The 23,965-nt window shown below is 38.2% G+C and overlaps 2 protein-coding genes across 2 annotated transcripts; both read right to left on the bottom strand.

Moving 5' to 3' along the window:
* Window positions 1–7,872: 7,872 nt before the first annotated feature.
* Window positions 7,873–9,282, bottom strand: LOC306739820 (nuclear factor 7, brain-like; the record flags this gene model as incomplete). Its single annotated transcript, XM_079221882.1, has 1 exon — window positions 7,873–9,282. The coding sequence occupies one exon, from the start codon at window positions 9,280–9,282 to the stop codon at window positions 7,873–7,875; it is 1,410 nt and encodes a 469-aa protein (XP_079078008.1).
* A 4,711-nt stretch (window positions 9,283–13,993) lies between these two features.
* LOC306740799 (nuclear factor 7, brain-like) lies at window positions 13,994–15,397 on the bottom strand (the record flags this gene model as incomplete). The annotated part of the gene is made up of 1 exon (XM_079223031.1): window positions 13,994–15,397. The coding sequence occupies one exon, from the start codon at window positions 15,395–15,397 to the stop codon at window positions 13,994–13,996; it is 1,404 nt and encodes a 467-aa protein (XP_079079157.1).
* Window positions 15,398–23,965: the final 8,568 nt, after the last annotated feature.

Genomic DNA, 23,965 nt, shown 5'->3' with positions numbered 1-23,965 from the left:
AGTGAACGCGTGTTGGAGCCTTCTGAAGTTCAGCTGGGGTTTTATTGTGTGCTATTACACAACGCACAGCGGACAACCACGAGCTGAGTGTAGATGTGTCCTGTTGCATTAACTATTATTGAAAGAAACTGGGCATTGCTTGATTGAAGAAATTATAGCAAAACGGACTTATTTTTCATTTGGGGGCGGTAATCACCACTTTTCGACATGCCGTAAACGCAGCATTGGTGCGTGGAGGAGCTGCTTCGGCCGCAAGGGGGCAGCAAAGCGTTCACTTTTATTTTAATCACAGTTTAGCAGATACTTTGTGCTGAATACTTCTTTTTTTTCATTAAAATGTTAATTGTTATTCAGTTCTTTATTATAATTTTTTTGCAAAATATATCCATAGAGCAAAACTATTAAAATCGTTTCAGTAAGGTGTTTTCAGCAATACTGGAACATTTAGAGTTACAATTGTTCCTGTAAATCTAAATGATAGTACGTATTCATTCCATCACACAAAATTGATGAATGACAAACATTTATCTTGTATTTCTTTTGTTCAATAAGATGTACATTTGGCATCCTTCATGAAAACAACTTCTGTTCATTGGTGTTTTGTTGTTATTGATCTATAAAGTGTATTCGTAAAGTTTATCATTCAACAGAAAACAGACCATATTTTATAGAAAATACCCAATTCTGGCTGTTCGGATGTGTGATATTTGCCAGAATTGAGCCACTATGTTAATATTTATATATTTATTTTGAGTGAAACATTTCACAAAATAAATTATGAACATAATATGTGTGCTTTTAATGTATGTTGTACTGTATAAATCATATTAATACGAACACTTTCTTATGGTTTAGGCATTTCTTACGTAAACTAAATTAAACTACTGACCAAATGTGTTGGGTTAGACAATTATTGAAGCTTTTACATGCTTCTCACTTGTGTTGTTGGAAAAACATCTTAAAGGTTTGCCAAACAAGAAGAGTCATAACATCCCATCTCAGTGGCTTCACATCGTTAAACCAAGCTTAGTTTGGTGGGGGGGAATCAAGTCAGACGATCTCAGGGTGTGAGAATAAACGATCAATCCATTTATCTATGGAGAAATTTTCTAAGCAGCTTATTCCCATAAGGGCTGAGGGGGTCTGGACCCTTTCCCAGCATGCATTGGGAGAGAGGTAGGGTTCACCCTGGCGAATTGACTGAGAAAACCAACCTTACAAATGAGAGCACGAGGCCCCCGACGACCTCTCACTTTCTGACACTCATTCTGACTTTGATTCGTGTCGTTCGTGCTCAGCGTGAAGCGGTCATCATATCTGAACACACCCTTCAGATGGCACACAGACATGAGATCGATGGGACAACCGACCAGAGCTGTATAGATATCGCATGAAAGTGCTCCATTACAAGTAAAAGCCTCAATTGAAAATGCAATGTAAAAGTTGTGTTTGCAATATGTACTGAAAAAAGCCTCTGGAGTGACACCATCATACTATTGAAATAAAAGTACTTGAAAGTAATATTTTTACTGCTGTAGTTGGTCTAATTTGAGCTAATATACTGAAGATCGATGGGTAGGTTCATCTTTCACAATGCATCATGTTTTATAAATCAACACATGTTTTGTATGTAACATTTTGCAAAGAAACCTAAAGCTGTCATATATATATACAGTACAATATTTACCTCTGAAACATAGTGCACAAGTTTTAAGTGGCAAGAAATGGAAATGTTCAAGTAAAGTACCTAACATCTGTACTTCCAGGTTATGCGTTTACTTCTGAAACAATAACTCCCAGAAGGCCAAATGATAAAAACAAAGATATATAAAAGATTAAAGACAGCTTTGTTTGGTTTAAATGATCAGTGTGTAGCAAAAAAGTATTTTGACGAAGACGTTAGACGTTCATCTCCAAGTGTCGTGTCTTATTGGGTTTGCGTGTGGAGTCTTGCCACAAAGTGTGCAAGCATGAAAAATAAACACAGTAATTGTCTTAAAGTGAGTAATAAACTGTGGCAGTTTCATCGTAGTTAGTTTATTTCATCACATTCACCAACTGAAGGCTTACTATGTGTGAACGCCAAAGAGCAAACCTGAAACCCGCTCACAGGGTTCGAGCTCTGATTTCCACGCGAGCCAATCGGTTACAGGTGTTTTTCACAGGTGCATTCTGGGTGCAGGTGTTGCATTTTCAATGGCACCGCTTAGCAAACAACACTTGCGAGCGTTCCGTTTTGAATGGCGTGTTTAATGTAGACACATGTATGTTGTTACTTACAACAACAGAAACGTTCTTATGATTAAACAGTTCTGTGGTTTCAATAATCGTGCCAAAAGGACCAGTTTTTGTGTCTTGGCAAATGCAAAAAACAATAACAACGTTTAATAAATGTCCACAGTTGTCGCTTTGCAGCACAATGACATTCTTTCAATATTACAGTCATAATTGGAAACATGAGGTTCTGGCTGCTGGTTGAAGGTTATTCCACCATCTGCTGGGGACGAGCGGCAGAGTCACGTTGCTGGTTTCATTAGACAAAGATGATGTCACAAAATACACATCATGATTTCTAAACATGACACACCGTATTTCATCTTCTGTCCTTTTTGCCACCAATAAATCAATTAATACTCACTTATCATCTTCTTTGTTCCACTGACAGACTATATTTCTGTAATAATCAATTTATGTTGGCTCATAATAAAACTCTGCCTTTAGCGTGATATGTTTCTCATCTTCCCAGCTCTGCTTGGATGGGACCGATACGTGGAAGTCATTTTACGCAGATTAACTAACACAAACTGTAAAGTGCATTTGACTTTATTTGTTCATGCTGGAGATGAAGAGAGAAGCCTTTATTGACCAAAGCTTCCCACGGACTCTCTCTTTACAGATTACAATGCAGAGTAAGCATGAAGGAAAACATGAGGTGTAGATTATGTTTTTCTAAAAGCAGAGCTTTTATGCTGCGTTATCAAACCCATATAAAAGTGTAACGTGTGCACAGTGGAGCCCTGTGGGGAAACAAACACACCAGATTGGGAGCAAACTAAATTCTGCTTAGTGCATTGGTGTTTCTTATTTTACTGTTTGACTTCGAAGAGGAAATGCAAACAGCAGTCAATTAATGAAACCTTTAAAGCATTTCAGAGAGATAAATAATGCTCCTGGGCCTCAACAGTTTAAGCCAGAGCTGGTTTTAGTGAAAATTGCGAATAATCATACTAAAACGAGTTTATCTCTGAAACCACAAGGGAATGCTATTATTATAATACATGTAACAATTGTGAGATTTGGCCAGATGTGTAGATATCATTATATATCTTACTGGTTAAGAGTAAATGAAGATGGCACAGAAAAAAGAAAAGCACTTTCAGGATGATTATCTCTTTGGGATGACGCAGCTGCAGGTTTAAATCTTTACCAAATCACAGCACAATATGTGAACAATCTCTCTACAAAGTTTGAAGCGGGGAAACATTTGAGAGGTTTTAGTTCAGACAGTTCAGGTGAACCAGAAAATCTTGTGGATCATCGATGCTGTGATCCTCAGCAGTGAAGAACTTGTGATGTGGTGTTTGAAGTGTTTTCTAATCACACTGACAAGCTGCACTGAAGATGAGGAGAAAGTGGTAACAAAGTGAAGGTTAGAGGTCACCACAACAGGTTTGGTAGAAAGACCTGTGACACTTTCTAAGAAAAGACCTAGAGTGCCCTCTGCTGGCCAGAGCTGCAAATAGCACGTTGACTCCTGTTTGGTCCATATTCTGTGAAACCTCAACAGCTGTGACTTAATTAAGCCTGAACACCTGTGTTTCTGATGGACATTATAGTTTTGTAGAGCAGAGCATGTCTGTCTCTTTAAAGAAGACCCTCATGTCCAGTGTGTGAGTTTCATGGAAACTGGCACCTTTGAATGTGTTGGTATCAAGAAAATCAACAGAGGTCAAACTACTAGTAGATTTGAGTTTGAAGGAGACGTTGTGCTCGTTCAAAGATGTCACCATCCTTAGTTGAGTGTTGCACACCCCTCAGATGTCATCTATAAACCTGTAATGATTTAAGGGTTTCTTTGGACATGCAGCTAAAGCTGAGGTTTCCCATTCAGCCATGAAGATGTCTGCATAGGCCGGGGAGACATTCTTCCCCAAAGCTGTGCCTTTAAGCTGCAGGAAATATACAACTTAATGTCCAGCAGTTGTATTAACTCTTTATCTGGTCTTTTCTCTCTAGGTGTTTCTGAAACACATTTTTATGTCTTGTATGCCGTCTTTAATGTCAATGTTAGGATACAAACTGCTGATGTTTCCTTTAATTAGTTGGAATGCTTCAGCAGTCCAACTATTGTTATCCTCTTCTTTATTCAACTTAATCAAATTCTTATTATTCTGTTTCTTCCGTACATATTTTGAATCTCTAAAGCTCCTTCATATATATTCAGCTACAGAAACCGTTCAACTATTAAAATATTCAGCTACTTAAGGACACGATGGCTATGACCTTTCATATTTCTGACTTTTCCAATTTTTGAATTATAAAGCTTTTTATGAAAATTAAAATGACGGAGCGGATGGGGAAAATCTTCAAATCCTCTTCAACTTCAAAAGCTGACAGGTTCTGCATACGTTCAGCTAAAGACACCATTTAAACTTTTAAAATGTTGACAAAACCTTCAGCTATTATTTCAGAATTCTGATATATTGTATAGTTTTTTAACTGTCACCGTTTTCATTTCATGCTTTTTTTAGCAACTTCTCTGCGTTTAACATGGGTGTGTATTGTGCAGCTCAGAGTGCTGACAGAAAAATATTTCAGCTTTAAAAAGTATTTGCTTTTTGCCATCTCCTCCACAATACTAACTTTTTGGGCATAATTTATACATCAAAATGTAGGAAATCTTGTCTTACTTCGTAAAATTGGGTCGGTTTGAATCCAACCGATTCAGACGTGTTTAAATCAGACGATATGTGAGAGGTGGTCCTCCTTCCTCCATACTGTGCCATGTTAAATCTCCCTCAAAAATGTCTATCCCCGACGATCGTATCTGATTTAGAAATTGCAACTAGAGACACATCGTGTAGCCTAGAGACCCACAAACAACATCGACGCGTTCGCAGGAGTCTTATCTCTCAGAAAATATATATATTATTTTGGCGTGCTGGCGTGAAGTTCTTGAGATATAAAGCTTTTTATGAAAAAAAACAATGCACTGAAGTCAATGAGCCTCATCTTAGAAGCAAAAACTCAGTCTCACTCATGACACAGGTGTTTCAAGTTAACTAATCACCGCAGCTTCACACTCATTCTTGTTTTAACGTCATTGTGGGGACACACACACACACACACTGCAGCTGTTGGTGGAGGAAATGAATTTGATTGCTAGTTGGCTTTGTTAGACTAAGCTCACTGACTGTGTCTATGTGCGCGTGCGTGAACGGCAGCACGAGTGTGTGAACGGCCGCACGTGCGAACGGCGCGCGTGCACGTGGTAATACGGTTGCGTGCACTCAGAATCTTGACTTTTGATCATATTTATGTAGAAAATAAATAATAAATATATTATTTTTTTACTTAATTTGTTTAAAGTCAAGGAGTTGCTGATTCTTTAGGGATCAAAGACAATAGGGGCTGGTATTCAAATCAAGGTCATATGAGCTGTAGAACACCTAAAGAAGCCCTAGGGTATCCTAATCAGGGGACTCCACACACACACACACACACACACACACACACACACACACATACAGACACACACACAGAAGCAAACACATTGACACGCACACAAACACACACACACTGGGAAACTCCGTCACACAGGAGACGCTCTCTCCTGTGTGACGGAGTATCATGATAAGTGGGTGGAGTTTACCCAGCATCCAGTTTGCTGGTGTAATATTATAACTTCGAATCCGTGACTGAACATTTGTACCCTGTCAGGTAAGTAGCACCCCCTGCGCTCTCAGCTGTATTCTGTGAAAATCAAATGATTTTCTCTTTCAAGAGTGACATTAAACCATGGATGTGAGTTTACAAGTTCGTACCTCCATTCACCTTGGTCCTAAGTCAGATGTTTATTATACTAATGTGTAAGCGTACAGCTGCTCATATCTAAATGTTTGATCATTTAATGTTATATGTATTAATACAGCCAAAGTGATGCTTTCAAGATATTTTATAGATTTTTTTTATCTGAAATGCACAAAAACAAAATGCTCCTAGAACATCAAATATAAAGCAGATGAACAGAAAAATAAATATATATATATATATATATATATATATATATATATATATATATATATATATATATATATATATATATACACACAGGACTGTCTCAGAAAATTAGAAGTTCTTTATTTTCTGTAATGCAATTAAAAAAACAAAAATACTTATATTATTTATTATTTATAATACTTATACACTTATAAGTGCTGAAACAATAATTATCAACATTATCTGGTTTCAGTTTTTCAAATGTCATGATTGCTCAAAATATTCTATTGCAATAATTATTATCTATAATTATTTATATTAGTTAAATAATTACATTAATAATAACATAATATCATTAAAAATGGTGTGTGTGTCTGTGTGTGTGTGAGAGGGTATATTTGGGGTCTGGTGAGTTTGTGGTCACTGAAACAACATGAAACAGAAAATTGTGAATAAAAACTGTTGTTGATTTATTTACACATCATACATCTTCATCCATCAGATTTACATTTATAAAGATATAGTTGATTTAATAAAAAAATACATTTTAAAATAAAGTTAATTTTTCTTGATCACAAACATTGTTAGACATTGTTTATGTTACTGATCATTTAAAAACTACAAATATCATCATAAACAATATGAAGAAGCTTTGAAAGAATTACAAACTGAATCAAAACACATTTATATTTTTATGATCATACTGTGAACCTGATTTTGGAATTGTATATAATGTATGTATTTTAGATTCTTAGACTTTATATTTACACTCTTCACACTTTGTATTAAAACTATTAAACATCAATTTCCCTCAGAATGAATAAAGTTGATCTTATCTTGAAATAAAACACAATCAAAACATTTCTTTACACAAAATAAAACAAGGAATCCCAAACTAAAAAAATCATCAGAAGATTAAAATATATCATAAAACAATATGCTGATCACCAGAATACTTCTCAGCTTTTATCTTTAAAGCTTTTTATATGATGATGTCATTCAGTTAAAACCTTTGTGGATTTATTTTTGAATCATTTTTGTTCAACAACAGATCCTTAAAACTTATTTTCTTAATGTATTTCCAAAAAATGTATTTTAGATTAAAATAATATTTCATGTGTTCATGTTTTACAGTAAATTTCATGAAAACAATAAACAAAAATAAAAAAGTGTGTTTGCATTATTCATTAGAGACAATAAAGAAAAACAACTTCAATCATAAAAAGATAATTAATCAGAGTCATATAATGTGTTTTGATTCACTGAACCTCTGAGACTCTGAGTGTAAAGTGTGAAACACTGAAATTATAACATTTAAACTCAACATACGATCCAAAAATTATATGAAAGAAAACTGATATCGGATGATGATCAAAGTTAAAGAAACACAACTGGAAACAAAGTATTTGGTTCAGTGGATTCACTAAATGTGAGATTGAGTTCTGATGAAACACAAGATGCTGATTGAGTTATTATTGAATAATCATTTGTTTCTGTGTGAAAGTTTATGATCTGATGATGTGAAGCAGTTTGAGTGTTACATATATTTGTTTCTGTTATAACTGTTGGTTGTATTGATTATATCAATGAGATCTTGACACAGTGAAGTCAAACAAACACAAACATGTCTGAACATCACAGAGAAATATCAGTTTAACAGATTTTGATCTCAGCAGTTTTAGCATCACCAGCCTCTACAATATTGAACCATGGGAAGAGTTTCTCAGTGAAAGTGTCTTTGTGAGTGTAGATGTGAGTCATGTCTTCAGAGTCGTAGAAGGACACCTTCCCTCTGCCATAGTTCAGCTGGACTCTGATCCTCTGGAGACTCTTCTTCCCTCTGACAGTCTTACCAGCTCCATTAGTGTATTTTCCACTGCGATGACTTAAACACCAGACTCCATATTCTGGTGAAGCAAATATCTTTCCCTTCCTGTCAACTGACTCTTTAGCCAAACCTACAGTCCAGGAAGGATGGTCTCCCACCTCCACCTCCCAGCTGTGTTTCCCTGAGCTGAAGCCCTCAGATCCCAGAACAGTGTGATACTTAGTGTTTCTCTCTGGATTGTCAGGAAGCTGCTGCTTTGTGTCTCCACGTCTCACACTGGTCAGATCATCAGACAGATAGAGACTGCCGTCTGCAGTGTTTGGGTCCAGAATGACAGGACTGAAGTGGACCTGGTCCTTCATCTTCTCCCAGACTCTGAAGGACAGGTTGCCCAGGTGTTTGGCCACATCTATCAGCGCTCCTGAGACCAGCTGTGGATCTGACAGTGAGCTCTGGACTCTGGCTCTGGTCTGAGTGGGTTTATAACTGCTGAGGAATGACACCTTGTGTTTCTGCAGGTCTTCTTCAACAGCAGAGATGCTGTCTGACAGAGAGGAGATCTGCTCCTGAATCATCTTCATCTCTCTGCTGATAGTCTTCCCCTTCTGCTCCTCTTCCTCCCTCAGAGCTGCCAGTCTGGACTCCTCTTCCTCTTTCAGGAACTGGTGCAGCTTGTTGAACTCTGCTCTGATCTGCCTCTCTGTGGACAACAGCTGCTTCTTGGAGTGTTGCGTCACTTCATTGTATGTTTCCTCCACTTGTTTGTGTTTGTCCCTCTTGTCCTGCAGAGACTCCAAGTCAGATCTCAGCTGGTCCTTCAGGTCACTGACTGCTTGTTCTATAGGAACCACCTTGTGACTCTGGTGGAGAGAAAACTCACAGACAGGACACACAACTTTCTGCTCGTCCTCACAGAACAGTTGAGTCTCTTCTCCATGTTTACTACACACCACCTCCACCTTCTTCTCTCCTTTCTCTCTCTCAGATGATCCAGTTTTCTGTCTCTCAGCAAAGGAGTCAGCCAGTTCCTTCAGTGCAAAATTAATACCTGGAAAGTCTTTTGAGGATTTTCTTCTACAAATGGGACAGTTTTTGTTTTCAGCTTGTTTCCAGAATAGTTGCAGGCAGCTTGAACAGAAGCTGTGGTTGCAGCTCAGAGACACGGGATCTCTGAAAGTCTCTGAACAAACGTTGCAGTTCAGGAAACTTTCAAAAAGAACAATTTTCTCAGCCATTTCCTTTCTTTGCCAAATTGTTCTTCAAAATAAAAAGACTCACCAAACTCTACTTCCCTTCAGTTTGCTCCTCTCAGTCCTCCAGTTGGAACAATGCTGGACAGAGATCTCTCTCAGTGGAAAGGCGTCCTGTCTCCTTTCAACAATGTCAGACTTTGCTTTCAATTCCACCAACATCTTTCATTGGTTAATCATTAACTGTAATACATGCAGCGAAATGTTTTTATTACCAGCAGAGAGAACAGGACACGTTTCAAACTGTCCTTCATAACCTGGAAAACGTTCAAGTTAATTATTTAACCTCTGTTTCTCTCTGTGTGATGATCTGACCTGTTAGAGAAATAATCCTAAACACTGACAGAAAGCTGAAGATAGTTTCCTGACAAAATGTTGCTGCTGATGTTTCCTGAGTTACAATGAAACAATACTTTGTCACAGTGAAGACGAAGCAACAGTTGGAAACATCCATGATGAAAAGACACCGATGTTAAACTCTTTTAAGGTTAAACTTCTTAAAGACATTCAGCAGTTTGTTCAGAGCTGCTCCTCGTTGCTGATTACAGCTCTCACTATCTGTGGACTTTGTGACAGTAATGATAATGAAAGCAGTAATGGTATTGGCAATACTAATAGCAATGCAACTACTACTACTATTGATAATAGCAAGAGGCATCATCCTCTGTGTCTGCAGCCTGATGAGGCGGTTTGTTTACAGAGCACAGCTGTCATTCACATCTGCTAAGTCCAGGCTGCAAGGCTGAAGGCACTCGCCACGCTGTCCAGGACAAGCCGGGGCCCTGTGTGCGCCGATGGCGTCCTCAATTTCTGTCTTGATGGGTCCCAGAAAAATACTTTAATTCTGCTAAGAAATAGAAAGGGATCCTGCAAATGTAGTATCTATTCCTCGTCAGCCACAAATTCAAGTCGCGTTCTAATCTTTCACAGAGATACTGACGTGGGAGGAGATGTGATGTTGGACTTACAGTATCTAATGGGAACCTCCCACGAGAGAGATTCAGCTGTAATCGACGTTTGTCTGTTTCTGAAACCTCTACTTCCCTCCTTACCAATTACGAGTGTCCAGTCCGTCTGTCTCTTAGGTTTCTGATCACTATTCGTTTCTGTGAGTTACGCAACGCGCCCTTTTCGTAATCACCAACACGCCTTTCAAATGTGGGAAATGTTTCTTCACGGTTTTCTGATGCAATTTGAACGTCACCCTAACGAACGAGTTTACTGCTTCAACCTTGTAGTAGCTACTCAAGTACCTATTTTAACTCATTCAAAATTGAACAGGTCCGTATGGAAGCCCATTTTCCCCAAAAAATAAGATGAAAAATGTAGCTGTGATAATACAAAATAGCTGGTATATATGGTAAGTTATGAGATAGAAAATCAAAATGATGAGATAGTAAGTCATAATTATGAGATACAAAATCTAAATGATGATAGTAAGTCATTATTATGAGATACAAAATCAAAATGATGAGATAGTAAGTCATAATTATGAGATAGAAAATCAAAATGATGATAGTAAGTCATTATTATGAGATACAAAATCAAAATGATGAGATAGTAAGTCATAATTATGAGATAGAAAATCTAAATGATGATAGTAAGTCATTATTATGAGATACAAAATCTAAATGATGAGATAGTAAGTCCGCTTCAGTGGGGCTGGTTTCTTTCTTTTAACCTTTATTCTTTTAACTTTTTTTCTCATAATTTTGAGTTTCTATCTCATAATTTTTACAATCACAGCTACATTTTCATCTTATTTTTTTCTTTTACTGCCAGAAATGGGCTTCCATAACTAAAGAGCGATAGAAGCTTTGCTCAGAACAGAAGCTCCCAAACTTTTCTGTCCAGTGACGGATGTTAAACTATATAAAAAAAAGGTACAATAAGAAATAAGAACATTTACTGGTACTTCCAGTATGATTTGTTGTGGGGTTTGTTTTTTTCCTTCTGTTATACTTTCTGTTTTCAATTTTAGAATTTTTGTTTCCACCCTAATTTATGTTGCCGACAATTACAGGTTCCCAACTGTTTTGCCTTGTGATCCTTGAGAAATCTCTGTGTAGTATTAATGTTGTTTTCTACTTTCCTCTTCTGTTAATCATCTCAAAGTTATCTTTCTCGGGGTAACCAACCACTTTGGGAGCCACTGAATCAGATGATTATTGTTGTCTAAACGTGAACCTCATGGAAAATGAGGCTCGATCCAAATTCAACGCGGGCGACGGCTATTTCAGCACCTGTTGTGCAAACGTTGTCATACACGGTCAGTCTGGAGTTCCTGTGTACCTGATCAACTCCCAAAGGTAATGACTTCACTCAAGGAACAGATGGGTACCGGTGCAGAGGGGGAGGAGCATTTAGGATCGTCACCTCTGCAGGACAAAAGGACTCTTGTTCTCCCCAGTCAGCTAATGTTTAACTCATGGCAACTTTTATTTTCTCTTGGTGGTTTGGCATTATGTTATTGGATGACACACACACACACACACACACACACACACACACACACACACACACACACACACACACACACACACACACACACACATACAGACACACACACAGAAGCAAACACATTGACACACACACAAACACACACACACTGGGAAACTCTGTCACACAGGAGACGCTCTCTCCTGTGTGACGGAGTATCATGATAAGTGGGCGGAGTTTACGCAGCATCCAGTTTGCTGGTGTAATATTATAACTTCGAAACCGTGACTGAACATTTGTACCCTGTCAGGTAAGTAGCACCCCCTGCGCTCTCAGCTGTATTCTGTGAAAATTAAATGAGTTTGTCTCTCAAGAGTGACATTAAACCATGGATGTGAGTTTACAAGTTCGTACCTCCATTCACATTGGTCCTAAGTCAGATGTTTATTATACTAATGTGTAAGTGTACAGCTGCTCATATCTAAATGTTTGATTATTTAATGTTATATGTATTATTACAGCCAAAGTGATGCTTTCAAGATATTTTATAGATTTTTTTTATCTGAAATGCACAAAAACAAAATGCTCCTAGAACATCAAATATAAAGCAGATGAACAGTAAATTAAATATATATATATATATATATATATATATATATATATATATATATATATATATATATATATATATATATATATATATATATATATATATACACACAGGACTGTCTCAGAAAATTAGAAGTTCTTTATTTTCTGTAATGCAATTAAAAAAACAAAAATACTTATATTATTTATTATTTATAATACTTATACACTTATAAGTGCTGAAACAATAATTATCAACATTATCTGGTTTCAGTTTTTCAAATGTCATGATTGCTCAAAATATTCTATTGCAATAATTATTATCTATAATTATTTGTATTAGTAAAATAATTACATTAATAATAACATAATATCATTAAAAATGGTGTGTGTGTCTGTGTGTGTGAGAGAGGGTATATTTGGGGTCTGGTGAGTTTGTGGTCACTGAAACAACATGAAACAGAAAATTGTGAATAAAAACTGTTGTTGATTTATTTACACATCATACATCTTCATCCATCAGATTTACATTTATAAAGATATAGTTGATTTAATAAAAAAATACATTTTAAAATACAGTTAATTTTTCTTGATCACAAACATTGTTAGACATTGTTTATGTTACTGATCATGTATACACTACAAATATCATCATAAACAATATGAAGAAGCTTTGAAAGAATTACAAACTGAATCAAAACTCATTTATATTTTTATGATCATACTGTTAACCTGATTTTGGAATTGTTCATATTGTATGTTTTTTAGATTATTAAGTTTTATATTTACACTCTTCACACTTTGTATTAAAACTATTAAACATCAATTTCCCTCAGAATGAATAAAGTTGATCTTATCTTGAAATAAAACACAATTAAAACATTTCTTTACACAAAATAAAACAAGGAATCCCAAACTAAAAAAAATCATCAGAAGATTAAAATATATCATAAAACAATATGCTGATCACCAGAATACTTCACAGCTTTTATCTTTAAAGTGTTTTATATGTTGATGTCATTCAGTTAAAACTTTTGTGGATTTATTTTTGAATAATTTTTGTTCAACAACAGATCCTTAAAACTTATTTTCTTAATGTATTTCCAAAAATATATTTCAGATTAAAACAATATTTCATGTGTTCATGTTTTACAGTCAATTACATGAAAACAAAAAATAAAAAAAGGTGGTTTGCATTATTCATTAGAGATAATAAAGAAAAACAACTTCAATCATAAAAAGATAATTAATCAGAGTCATATAATGTGTTTTGATTCACTGAACCTCTGAGACTCTGAGTGTAAAGTGTGAAACACTGAAATTATAACATTTAAACTCAACATAAGATCCAAAAATTATATGAAAGAAAACTGATATCGGATGATAATCAAAGTTAAAGAAACACAACTGGAAACAAAGTATTTGGTTCAGTGGATTCACTAAATGTGAGATTGAGTTCTGATGAAACACAAGATGCTGATTGAGTTATTATTGAATAATCATTTGTTTCTGTGTGAAAGTTTATGATCTGATGATGTGAAGCAGTTTGAGTGTTACATATATTTGTTTCTGTTATAACTGTTGGTTGTATTGATTATATCAATGAGATCTTGACACAGTGAAGTCAAACAAACACAAACATGTCTGAACATCACAGAGAAATATCAGTTTAACAGATTTTGATCTCAGCAGTTTTAGCATCACCAGCCTTTCCAATACTGAACCATGGGAAGAGTTTCTCAGTGAAAGTGTTTTTGTGAGTGCAGATGTGAGTCATGTCTTCAGGGTCGTAGAAGGACACCTTCCCTCTGTCATAGTCCAGCTGGACTCTGATCCTCTGGAGACTCTTCTCCACTCTGACAGTCTCACCAGCTCCACTAGTGTACTTTCCACTGCGATGATGTAAACACCAGACTCCATATTCTGGTGAAGCAAATATCTTTCCCTTCCTGTCAACTGACTCTTTAACCAAACCTACCAACCAGACAGGATGGTCTCCCACCTCCACCTCCCAGCTGTGTTTCCCTGAGCTGAAGCCCTCAGATCCCAGAACATTGGCATACTTAGTGTTTCTCTCTGGATTGTCAGGAAGCTGCTTTGTGTCTCCACATCTCACACTGGTCAGATCATCAGACAGATAGAGAAAGGGGTTTGCAGTGTTTGGGTCCAGAATGACAGGACTGAAGTGGACCTGGTCCTTCATCTTCTCCCAGACTCTGAAGGACAGGTTGCCCAGGTGTTTGGCCACATCTATCAGCGCTCCTGAGACCAGCTGTGGATCTGACAGTGAGCTCTGGACTCTGGCTCTGGTCTGAGTGGGTTTATAACTGCTGAGGAATGACACCTTGTGTTTCTGCAGGTCTTCTTCAACAGCAGAGATGCTGTCTGACAGAGAGGAGATCTGCTCCTGAATCATCTTCATCTCTCTGCTGATAGTCTTCCCCTTCTGCTCCTCTTCCTCCCTCAGAGCTGCCAGTCTGGACTCCTCTTCCTCTTTCAGGAACTGGTGCAGCTTGTTGAACTCTGCTCTGATCTGCCTCTCTGTGGACAACAGCTGCTTCTTGGAGTGTTGCATCACTGCATTGTATGTTTCCTCCACTTGTTTGTGTTTGTCCCTCTTGTCCTGCAGAGACTCCAAGTCAGATCTCAGCTGGTCCTTCAGGTCACTGACTGCTTGTTCTATAGGAACCACCTTGTGACCATGGTGGAGAGGAAACTCACAGACAGAACACACAGCTTTCTGCTCGTCCTCACAGAACAGTTGAGTCTCTTCTCCATGTTTACTACACACCACCTCCACCTTCTTCTCTTTCTCTGTCTCAGATGATCCAGTTTTCTGTCTCTCAGCAAAGGAGTCAGCCAGTTCCTTCAGTGCAAAATTAATACCTGGAAAGTCTTTTGAGGATTTTCTTCTACAAATGGGACAGTTTTTGTTTTCAGCTTGTTTCCAGAATTGTTGCAGGCAGCTTGAACAGAAGCTGTGGTTGCAGCTCAGAGACACAGGATCTCTGAAAGTCTCTGAACAAACGTTGCAGTTCAGGAAACTTTCAAAAAGAACTATTTTCTCAGCCATTTCCTTTCTTTGCCAAATTGTTCTTCAAAATAAAAAGACTCACCAAACTCTACTTCCCCTCAGTTTGCTCCTCTCAGTCCTCCAGTTGGAACAATGCTGGACAGAGATCTCTCTCAGTGGAAAGGCGTCCTGTCTCCTTTCAACAATGTCAGACTTTGCTTTCAATTCCACCAACATCTTTCATTGGTTAATCATTAACTGTGACAAATGCAGTGATATGTTTTTATTACCAGCAGAGAGAACAGGACACGTAACTTCTTAAAGACATTCAGCAGTTTGTTCAGAGCTGCTCCTCGTTGCTGATTACAGCTCTCACTATCTGTGGACTTTGTGACAGTAATGATAATGAAAGCAGTAATGGTATTGGCAATACTAATAGCAATGCAACTACTACTACTATTGATAATAGCAAGAGGCATCATCCTCTGTGTCTGCAGCCTGATGAGGCGGTTTGTTTACAGAGCACAGCGGTCATTCACATCTGCTAAGTCCAGGCTGCAAGGCTGAAGGCACTCGCCACGCTGTCCAGGACAAGCCGGGGCCCTGTGTGCGCCGATGGCGTCCTCAATTTCTGTCTTGATGGGTCCCAGAAAAATACTTTAATTCTGCTAAGAAATAGAAAGGGATCCTGCAAATGTAGTATCTATTCCTCGTCAGCCACAGCCGGTCCCAACACAAATTGGGCTGATAATGCTTTTAACACTCTACAACTAGCTTTATTAAACGCCAGGTCTTTGCCAGGAAAAACTAAAATGTGGTGAGTTCATAATAACAGTGCAGCTATTCTCATCCAGTCAAACCCTCCCACTTTTATGGGTGAGGATGAAGTGCGTGAGAAAGGAGGTGGAGTTGCCGTTTTGTTTCATGATTTCCTCCAATGAAAGCAGATATTGTGTACAAGCCATGTTCCTAAATATCTACGGGCCACCTGAATACTGTGCAACCTTTTCTGAACTGCTGTCTTTAATCCTCGTTGACTTTAACTGGGTAGTTCTTGCTGGCGATTTTAACATCCATGTTGAACACGCTTAGGACAGAGGCAATACATAACTGGTGTGTTGTTGATGACGTTTCACTGACTCAGCATGTGACGCAGCCCACACACAATGAGGGACTCAACCAGGCCGACTTTTCTGTTTGCTTTCCTTTTACCAAATCATTTCTTACACTGCACTGTTTTATTCTTTTTCACAACTGTCTTCATCTATTTCCGCTTTTTTAAATTTTCTATTGTCTTGGCTCTTAAATGACAGTTTTTTAAATGTATTTACATGAATTTGTTTCTTTTGCACTTTGTCTTTTGTTTTTTGATGTTTTAAGTGAAGGGATTTGAATTGCCTTGATGCTGAAATGTGGGATATAAATAAACTTGCCTTGACTTTCTTAAGTTAAGAACTTTTCCATATGGTCACACAAATATAGTGTGGTTATGAACCTAAAGGTTGACAACTACAAACAACACATTTACATACCTTTGTCACTATGTTTTCTTTTTCAAAACTAAATACTATACCTGTTCTTACTTCAGGTTTGTAGCGTTTATCAGGCTTATGTCAGATCATAAAACTATAATCTAATTTATTTTCAGAGATAATCAGGTCATTATGATGCTTGAAGCAACCATTAAATATGACTTACTTCCCAGCACCTGTTATATACATTTATATGAATGTGTGTGATTTTTTTTTTTTCCAACTATATTGTATGATAACGAGGGGCGTTTCCAGAGTGCTGGACATCGGCCCATTGGACAAAGACCACTTCCTGGAGGCGGTGAGGGAGGAGCTAAACTCACTAATATGACTATTGGTTTTCAACACTGTGTCTCAGTTAATGTACAAATAATCATGAAATGTAATCTAAAGTATTTCAACCTGAATTAGTTTTAACTTTCTGGAGCAGTTTCGCTCTCATTTATTCAGTCAATCATTCATTCACTCTAATCAAAAGACTTTATCTCATCATGCATTATTTGTTTTTAATCTAGAACCCCACATAAATATTCGGTCCGGTGTTTAGAATTCAAGTATTTGGCGAATGAATCAGTCTGATGAAGACAGTAGTGTTGAGGAGCTGTAAAGATAAGAAAGAAATAATGTCTTCAGCCTCAAACTGCTGGTCCCATCAGGTCCAGCGTGGTCCACATAGTCAGGTTTCAGTGTAAACCCTCCAGGCTCAACATCTGGAGGACTTTGTCCAGAGCTCTGCAGAGCATGGAGTCTTTGTTATGAGCTCGGGGACCTTGGTGGGGACTCTTCCTCAGGATGGGAAGAGATGGTGTTCTCAGGTTCATGTTCAGTGGTGATCTGTATCAAGAGAGTTTTGACGATGACGGTACGGCAGCACAAAATAAATGTTGGCCTCTTTAAGAGCTGAGGCTGAGCTGAGGCAGGAGGCTGCGGTCCATCAGGACCAAGAGCTCACGCCGCAAGACCAGTTTCTTTACAGCTGCAGTCGGGTTCATCACCAAAGCCCGGGACCCCACTGACTGACTGACTCTCACATCACCAGGACAGTTTCCTTCAACATCCTTGAACATCTTTTCTTTATTATAATAAACTTGCCACTTTTATTAAATAATATACACTTGTTTTAAAGTACTGTTATCTGTTTGTTGTTTACCATATTTATCTTTAAATTGTGTCTTGATTATTGCACTGTGCTCATTGTTTTTATTAATTAAATTGTTTTATTATTCTATGTCTATGTTTATTGTTCTGCTCTTTTCACCTCGTCAAATTCCTTGTATGTGGAACGTACTTGGCCAAATAAATGATTCTGATTTGACTAAATTGGTGCTGATGAAGCAACAACAGCATCAAGAGCCACAGCAGGGATGGATTTCTGAGCCACTCTGGACAAACATGACGTCAGACCAACACAATGGGGTTTCTGTGAAGGATCTGTGGGAAAAGAAACATGTATGAGAAACTGCTAAGAGGTGATACTATTGATCAACCTGTGCAGCAACGAATAACGTGGACTTTGTCTCCATCTTGTGCCGTTTACAGGAAGTAAAACGTGTCCGTGCCATCACTTCCTGTTTACGTGCTGCACATTCTTGATTTACAACAGAAAACTAAAATTCTAATTGGAAAATTGCATCTCATTCTTAATTTTTTTTTAAAGGTAAAAAAACAGATAATAATAGATACGACATCATTGATCTTTTAGATCTTTTTTTTTATTGCAGTAAAAAGTTGAAGTACAAAACGATACAAAATGGTTATCAGGGAGAGCGGAGCTAAAAAATAGATTTTGTTTGTCATATTTGAGAAACAGATTCAGTCTTCAGGGATAGAGATACAATGACAGCAATATATAGATAAATATCTTACGCTTTCTTTATGGCTATGTCTTTGGAAAGGCACCACAGAAAACAGGTGAAAAGACACTGGTGGGCCATGTGGTGGCCTCTGTAGTGGGACTCAGAGGCGCACTTCATCAAATGTGTGAGGCTGCCCCCACCTTGTAATCGTTAACGTCTGACACAGGACTGAACTGCAGCCGCCAGACAGCTCCGAAAAAGCACTGAAGACAAAACAACAAAACCTGATTTAAAAGAAGAAGAAAATAATGAACACTTGGGTTGATATTTAATTATTGCAGCAACAGTTTTACAAACATGCAGTTCATGTTCCTTCTGCTTATTCAAACTTTTTGACATTTTATATATAAATATTAGAGTAAAATAATAACTGGTGCAACCAGCTTCACCACACGGACCTCCAGGTCAATGAAGCTCTGGCACAAGTTCAGCCTGGAAGAATATTCTCTATTTCAGCCTGTAGTTTCTCTCTCAAACGTCCTGCAGTTCCCTCATCATTTTTAAATCTTTGGCTCCCCACCAAGTCTTGTGGGAAACCAGTTGGGCTACCCAGTGGGCAACTACCCTGTAGGCTGGTACATTCAACTGTAGGCGACGAGTGACTGAATCGCATCGTGTGAACAGATGAAAAACGGGACATGGACAAGATGGGCAGCAATTACTATGTATTGTATTATTCTAAAACCAATTCTATGTCGTATTTTTTAAACCTTCACTCACCAAGTTGTATATAATAAAATATGTTATCTTTACAAAATATATGGGTCGATTAAACTTTATACAAAATATTTTTTTTAACATCCCTTCCTTCTATCACGCGTTCTTGTCATTGTTGTTCCTGCGATGCATAATATAGAAATATCCTTTTCTTTCAACGATTTGTTTCAAGTCAGCGAGCTTGAGAGAGAAAGATGTCGGAAACCAGCGAGAACAGCTGAGATGAAGTGCCTTTTTTTACGAGAAGAAACACGGCCAACTACCGAGTTGATTGTCAGACAAACAGTGGCGAAGTGCTTAAGAAAATACATGAACTTGAAAAATACATGAACTTGAAATATTGCATGACGTCAAGAGTGTAGAATCCTTCAGATTTTTGCTAAGCGGTGCGATCCAACTAAAAACTGCAGCGAAGACGATGAACTGGCTTTTCAGTGAAAATGGATTCAAAGGGTCAAACAGAGAACGTGAACGTTTGTTTGGAGCAGTTTACGGCACATTAGTGATCTTTCAAACATTCTCCCAGTCATGAGACGCTGGCAAAGCGCTAACACCTTGCCCGATAGGAAAATAAACACTTAAAAGTACAACGTTTAAATATGCTCATGCCAAATGGCTTTGCTGGTTGTCTCCTGTGTACAAAGGCCTGCTGTGCTTCTGGACTCCAGGGAACAGGAAGTCCGGGTCGCCTGCAAACACGATGACACCTCGTCTTCCTCGTGAAGACAAAATGTTTCCCTTCTGTTGGTCGTTCCCTGAAAGCGAATCGGCTCTCTGACCGCTTCTCGTGTCAGGAAGATGTCATCTGCACGAGGCACATGAACACTCGTGACCTCAGAGATCCATCGGGAGCGGCGACACGTCTTTGCTGTAGTTCCCTTTTCATAAAAAAACGTTACAAAATAAAAAGCTTGGAGCACAAGTCGTGAACTTTTCTAACCTCGTCTTGGCCGAACAAACGAGAGACGGATCGTGAGCCGCCTTTGACGTGAAGTCCTCTGGAAAGCCCCGAGCGAGTTCTTCGTGGCGACAGATGTGCAGACGGAAGCTTTGAACGCCTTTGGAGCAGCACGCCGCTGTCCAGCTGGCTTTAGTCGCTTCTCCAACGTCGGCCATCTTGAAGGTAACCAGCTCTCCGTCAGAGGGCCGAATCTCGGATGCTCCTGTACATCTGCAGCGACGTCACCTCCACATCCGCGACCTTGGCGTTCTGGGGCCGTCCCGTCGGGCTGTAGCCGGCCGATCGGCCCATGGGGCTGAAGCTGGTGGTGGTGCGACCCGCGTTGGCGAAACCCAAAGAGTGCGACAAGGCGGGACGCCGCAGGAAGCGGCCCGACGTCACCAGGTCCCCGTAGCCCTGCGCGTGCGAGAAGGCGTAGCCGGAGCGGCGGGAGCTGGTGCGGCGCATGCGGGGGTGGTGAGGTGGAGGAGGAGGTGTGGCTTTGGCCTGTCGCACCTTGAACATCACCTGAGAGTTTGGGCAGACAGTGACGTTATCAGTCATATTTACAATATTATTACTGTTATTATTATCGATATTACATCCACTGCTTGTATTATTATTATTATTATTATTATTATTAGTAGTAGTAGTTGTTATATTCATATGGTTATTATCATTCTATTATATCCACTGATTCTATCATTATAATACTAATAATTATTAATATTATCAGTAGTAAGTTATTATTTGTAGTAGTAATAGTTATATTAATATTATTATATCCACTGCTTCTATAATTATTATCAGTAGTAGCTATATTGTTATTATTATTCTATTATATAAATTGCTGCTATTATTATTAGTAGTTATATTTATATTATTATTACCATTCTATTATATTCACTGTTAATATTATTAGTAGAAATAATCATATTTATACTATTATCACTGATACTATTACTTCCATTATTAATATTATTCTAATATACACACTATATATAAAAAGAATAATATGACTAATAATAATAATAACAGCAGTATTTATATTATTATTTCTATTGAATATTATTATAACATATATATTTGTATATATGTATATATATATGTATATGTATATGTATAAATATGTATATATCATACATATTTTGACACTATTCTATTATTGCTCTTTGTCTTACTTGTATTTGGGGTTAATCCTGCTCTATGTTTTGGAACAGCTCCTATAATTTGGGGTTTTGAGGAACCAGAAGTATAACGTTGCCATGGAGTCATTGAGTTAGCTGTGGGCTGCAACTCCAGCGCATATTATTTCTTGCCTATTTTTCCATACATTTTGGCAAATTGGCAGCATTAAAAGTATGCAGAATGACCCATGAGCAGTCCTTGTTGCAGTGTACTCATGTCTGTACAGACAACTATCACTGCAGTACTTTGACACTGAAGACAAGTTAAACACAAGAAGATTCTCAGACAGGTGCAATAAAGAAAAAAACATCTTTCTCTCAGAGAGAAGTTCCATCGGCACCTTGTCGTTGATGGTGGGGCAGAGCTGAATAAACAGGAAGTGGTAGGTCACAACAGGAAGGACGCACAGGATGGAAGTGAGGAGGACCGTCAGCCAAATGTTGGGCTGGTTCAGAGAGTTTCGGGCTGTTCCTGCAAACACAAACAAGTTTGTATTTGTACGCTTTGTACGAGGTCTTCTCTTGACTTTTATAGTTTAACCTTCACCGTCACCACTGCAAACAAATAACTAACTGATGGACAAGATTAACAATAAATACAACTAAATATAATGTTGTGTCTTTGTAAAGGCAGTAGAATACAAAAGAGACACATATACACATATTTTCGATATAACTAGGTGGAGTTCACTCTTAGGGAAGAACTTCCTGAGCAAAAAGAAAAAGGAGATCACTTGGGTTGGATTTTGTTTGAACTTCTTCCATATAATTTCCAAAACAACATCTAAATATCGACGTCAACATCAAAAAGATATAATGTTTTTCTACAAAATCCCCCTTTTTTAATTCATCAAAACAAGCAAAACTTCAATGTTCAAATGTGTCTCGACACAAAGTAAACTAAACAAAGTTTTAATTAACATAAGGGAATGGAAACAAGAGCAAAGGGAACCGACCGCCCCAAGAACAAAACCACAAGGATAGCTGTAAACACAGCGTTTAAAAACGTGGAAACGCAGACTTCCCGGCGGAGTGCACGAGGTCACCGCTCACCTATGAAGGAGAAGGCTGACGGCAGCATGAGGAACATGCCGTTACTGTACATGGTGAACGTGACCGCGAAGTACATGACCAGGCTGCCCAGCACGAAGAAAGTGTTCACCGCCGTCCAGTAAGACATCTCCAACCCCAGCTGCAGACGCGGAGACAAACACAAACAAATGTGTGTGATTCTTCTTTTAACAGATTCAAAATCTGACAAAAACAGAAGCAAGAAAAAGGTCCCTCGTACCTGAATGGTGACGGCAAACAGCAGACACGTCTGCGTGAGGAGGGCGAAGGACTGGTAGTCGGCGACGTCCTTCCCGTCGTCCCTCACGGTGTCCTGCACGGCGGCGTAGGGGATGAAGAAGAGCACCAGGGAGCTGTAGCAGCTGTGGAGCGCACACTTGAAGAAGGTCTTCTTGCTGAAGTACAAGTTGAGTTGACCGGGAACGTAGAGCTGGGGATGCTGGAAGCTCCACACGTCGTTCACATCCTGACCAGCAGGGGGAGACAACGGCATCAAGACGTCTGTGTGTGTTTACGCTTCCTGTTCTGTGAGCCCTGCTCCTCGGCTCAAAGGAGGTCACGTAAAGGTTACAGTCGATGACTTACCTGATCAAACAGACTCATTCCCAGGACAGGAAGTGCCGTGTACACCAGATTGTAGAGCGTTATGAACCACTCGTCATACACCGTCTGAAACGCAAAGTCAAGAGTATTTTAAGAACTTCTGCTGCAAAGTCACAAATGACAGTTGCGAAAAAAGTACTCAGATATTTTACTGAGCTATAAGTACCAGTACAACAATATAAACATATTCCTTACAAAAAAGTCCAACATTTCAAATCTCAGTGAAAAGATAAATACATTTTTCCACTTCCACTCCAATCTTTTCTTCTTTTTTATCTCTTTTTATGCAATACATATTATTAAAAATTTAATTTTACATTACACATTGTACTTTTTAAACTACTTCATATACAGTTAGGTAGATAATGTAGGTAAAAGGTCTTATGGGGTCATGAGATGATTAACAGGAGAGGAAAGAAGAACCACAATAAACTAGATATACATTTTTTGCCGTTATTAGTTTCTATATCAGATCATTTAACCTCTCTGAGCTAAAAAAGTTATTTAAATTACACCATCGGAGAAGTTTAGGCGGGAATAAGTAACTCCAGTTGCCATATGAATATAGTGGAATTAAAAAGTACAATATTTATCTCTGTGGAAGTATAAAGTTGAAGAAAATAGAAGTACAAGTACCACACAGTGGTTATGGGCTTCCATAACTAAAGAGCGATAGAAGCTTTGCTCAGAACAGAAGCTCCCAAACTTTTCTGTCCAGTGAC

This window comes from Taurulus bubalis (assembly GCF_910589615.1).
Source record: "Taurulus bubalis genome assembly, chromosome: 8".
Classification (NCBI taxonomy): domain Eukaryota; kingdom Metazoa; phylum Chordata; class Actinopteri; order Perciformes; family Cottidae; genus Taurulus; species Taurulus bubalis.
The sequence above is the reverse complement of the archived record's forward strand: the minus strand, read 5'-3'. Positions and strand labels throughout refer to the sequence as shown.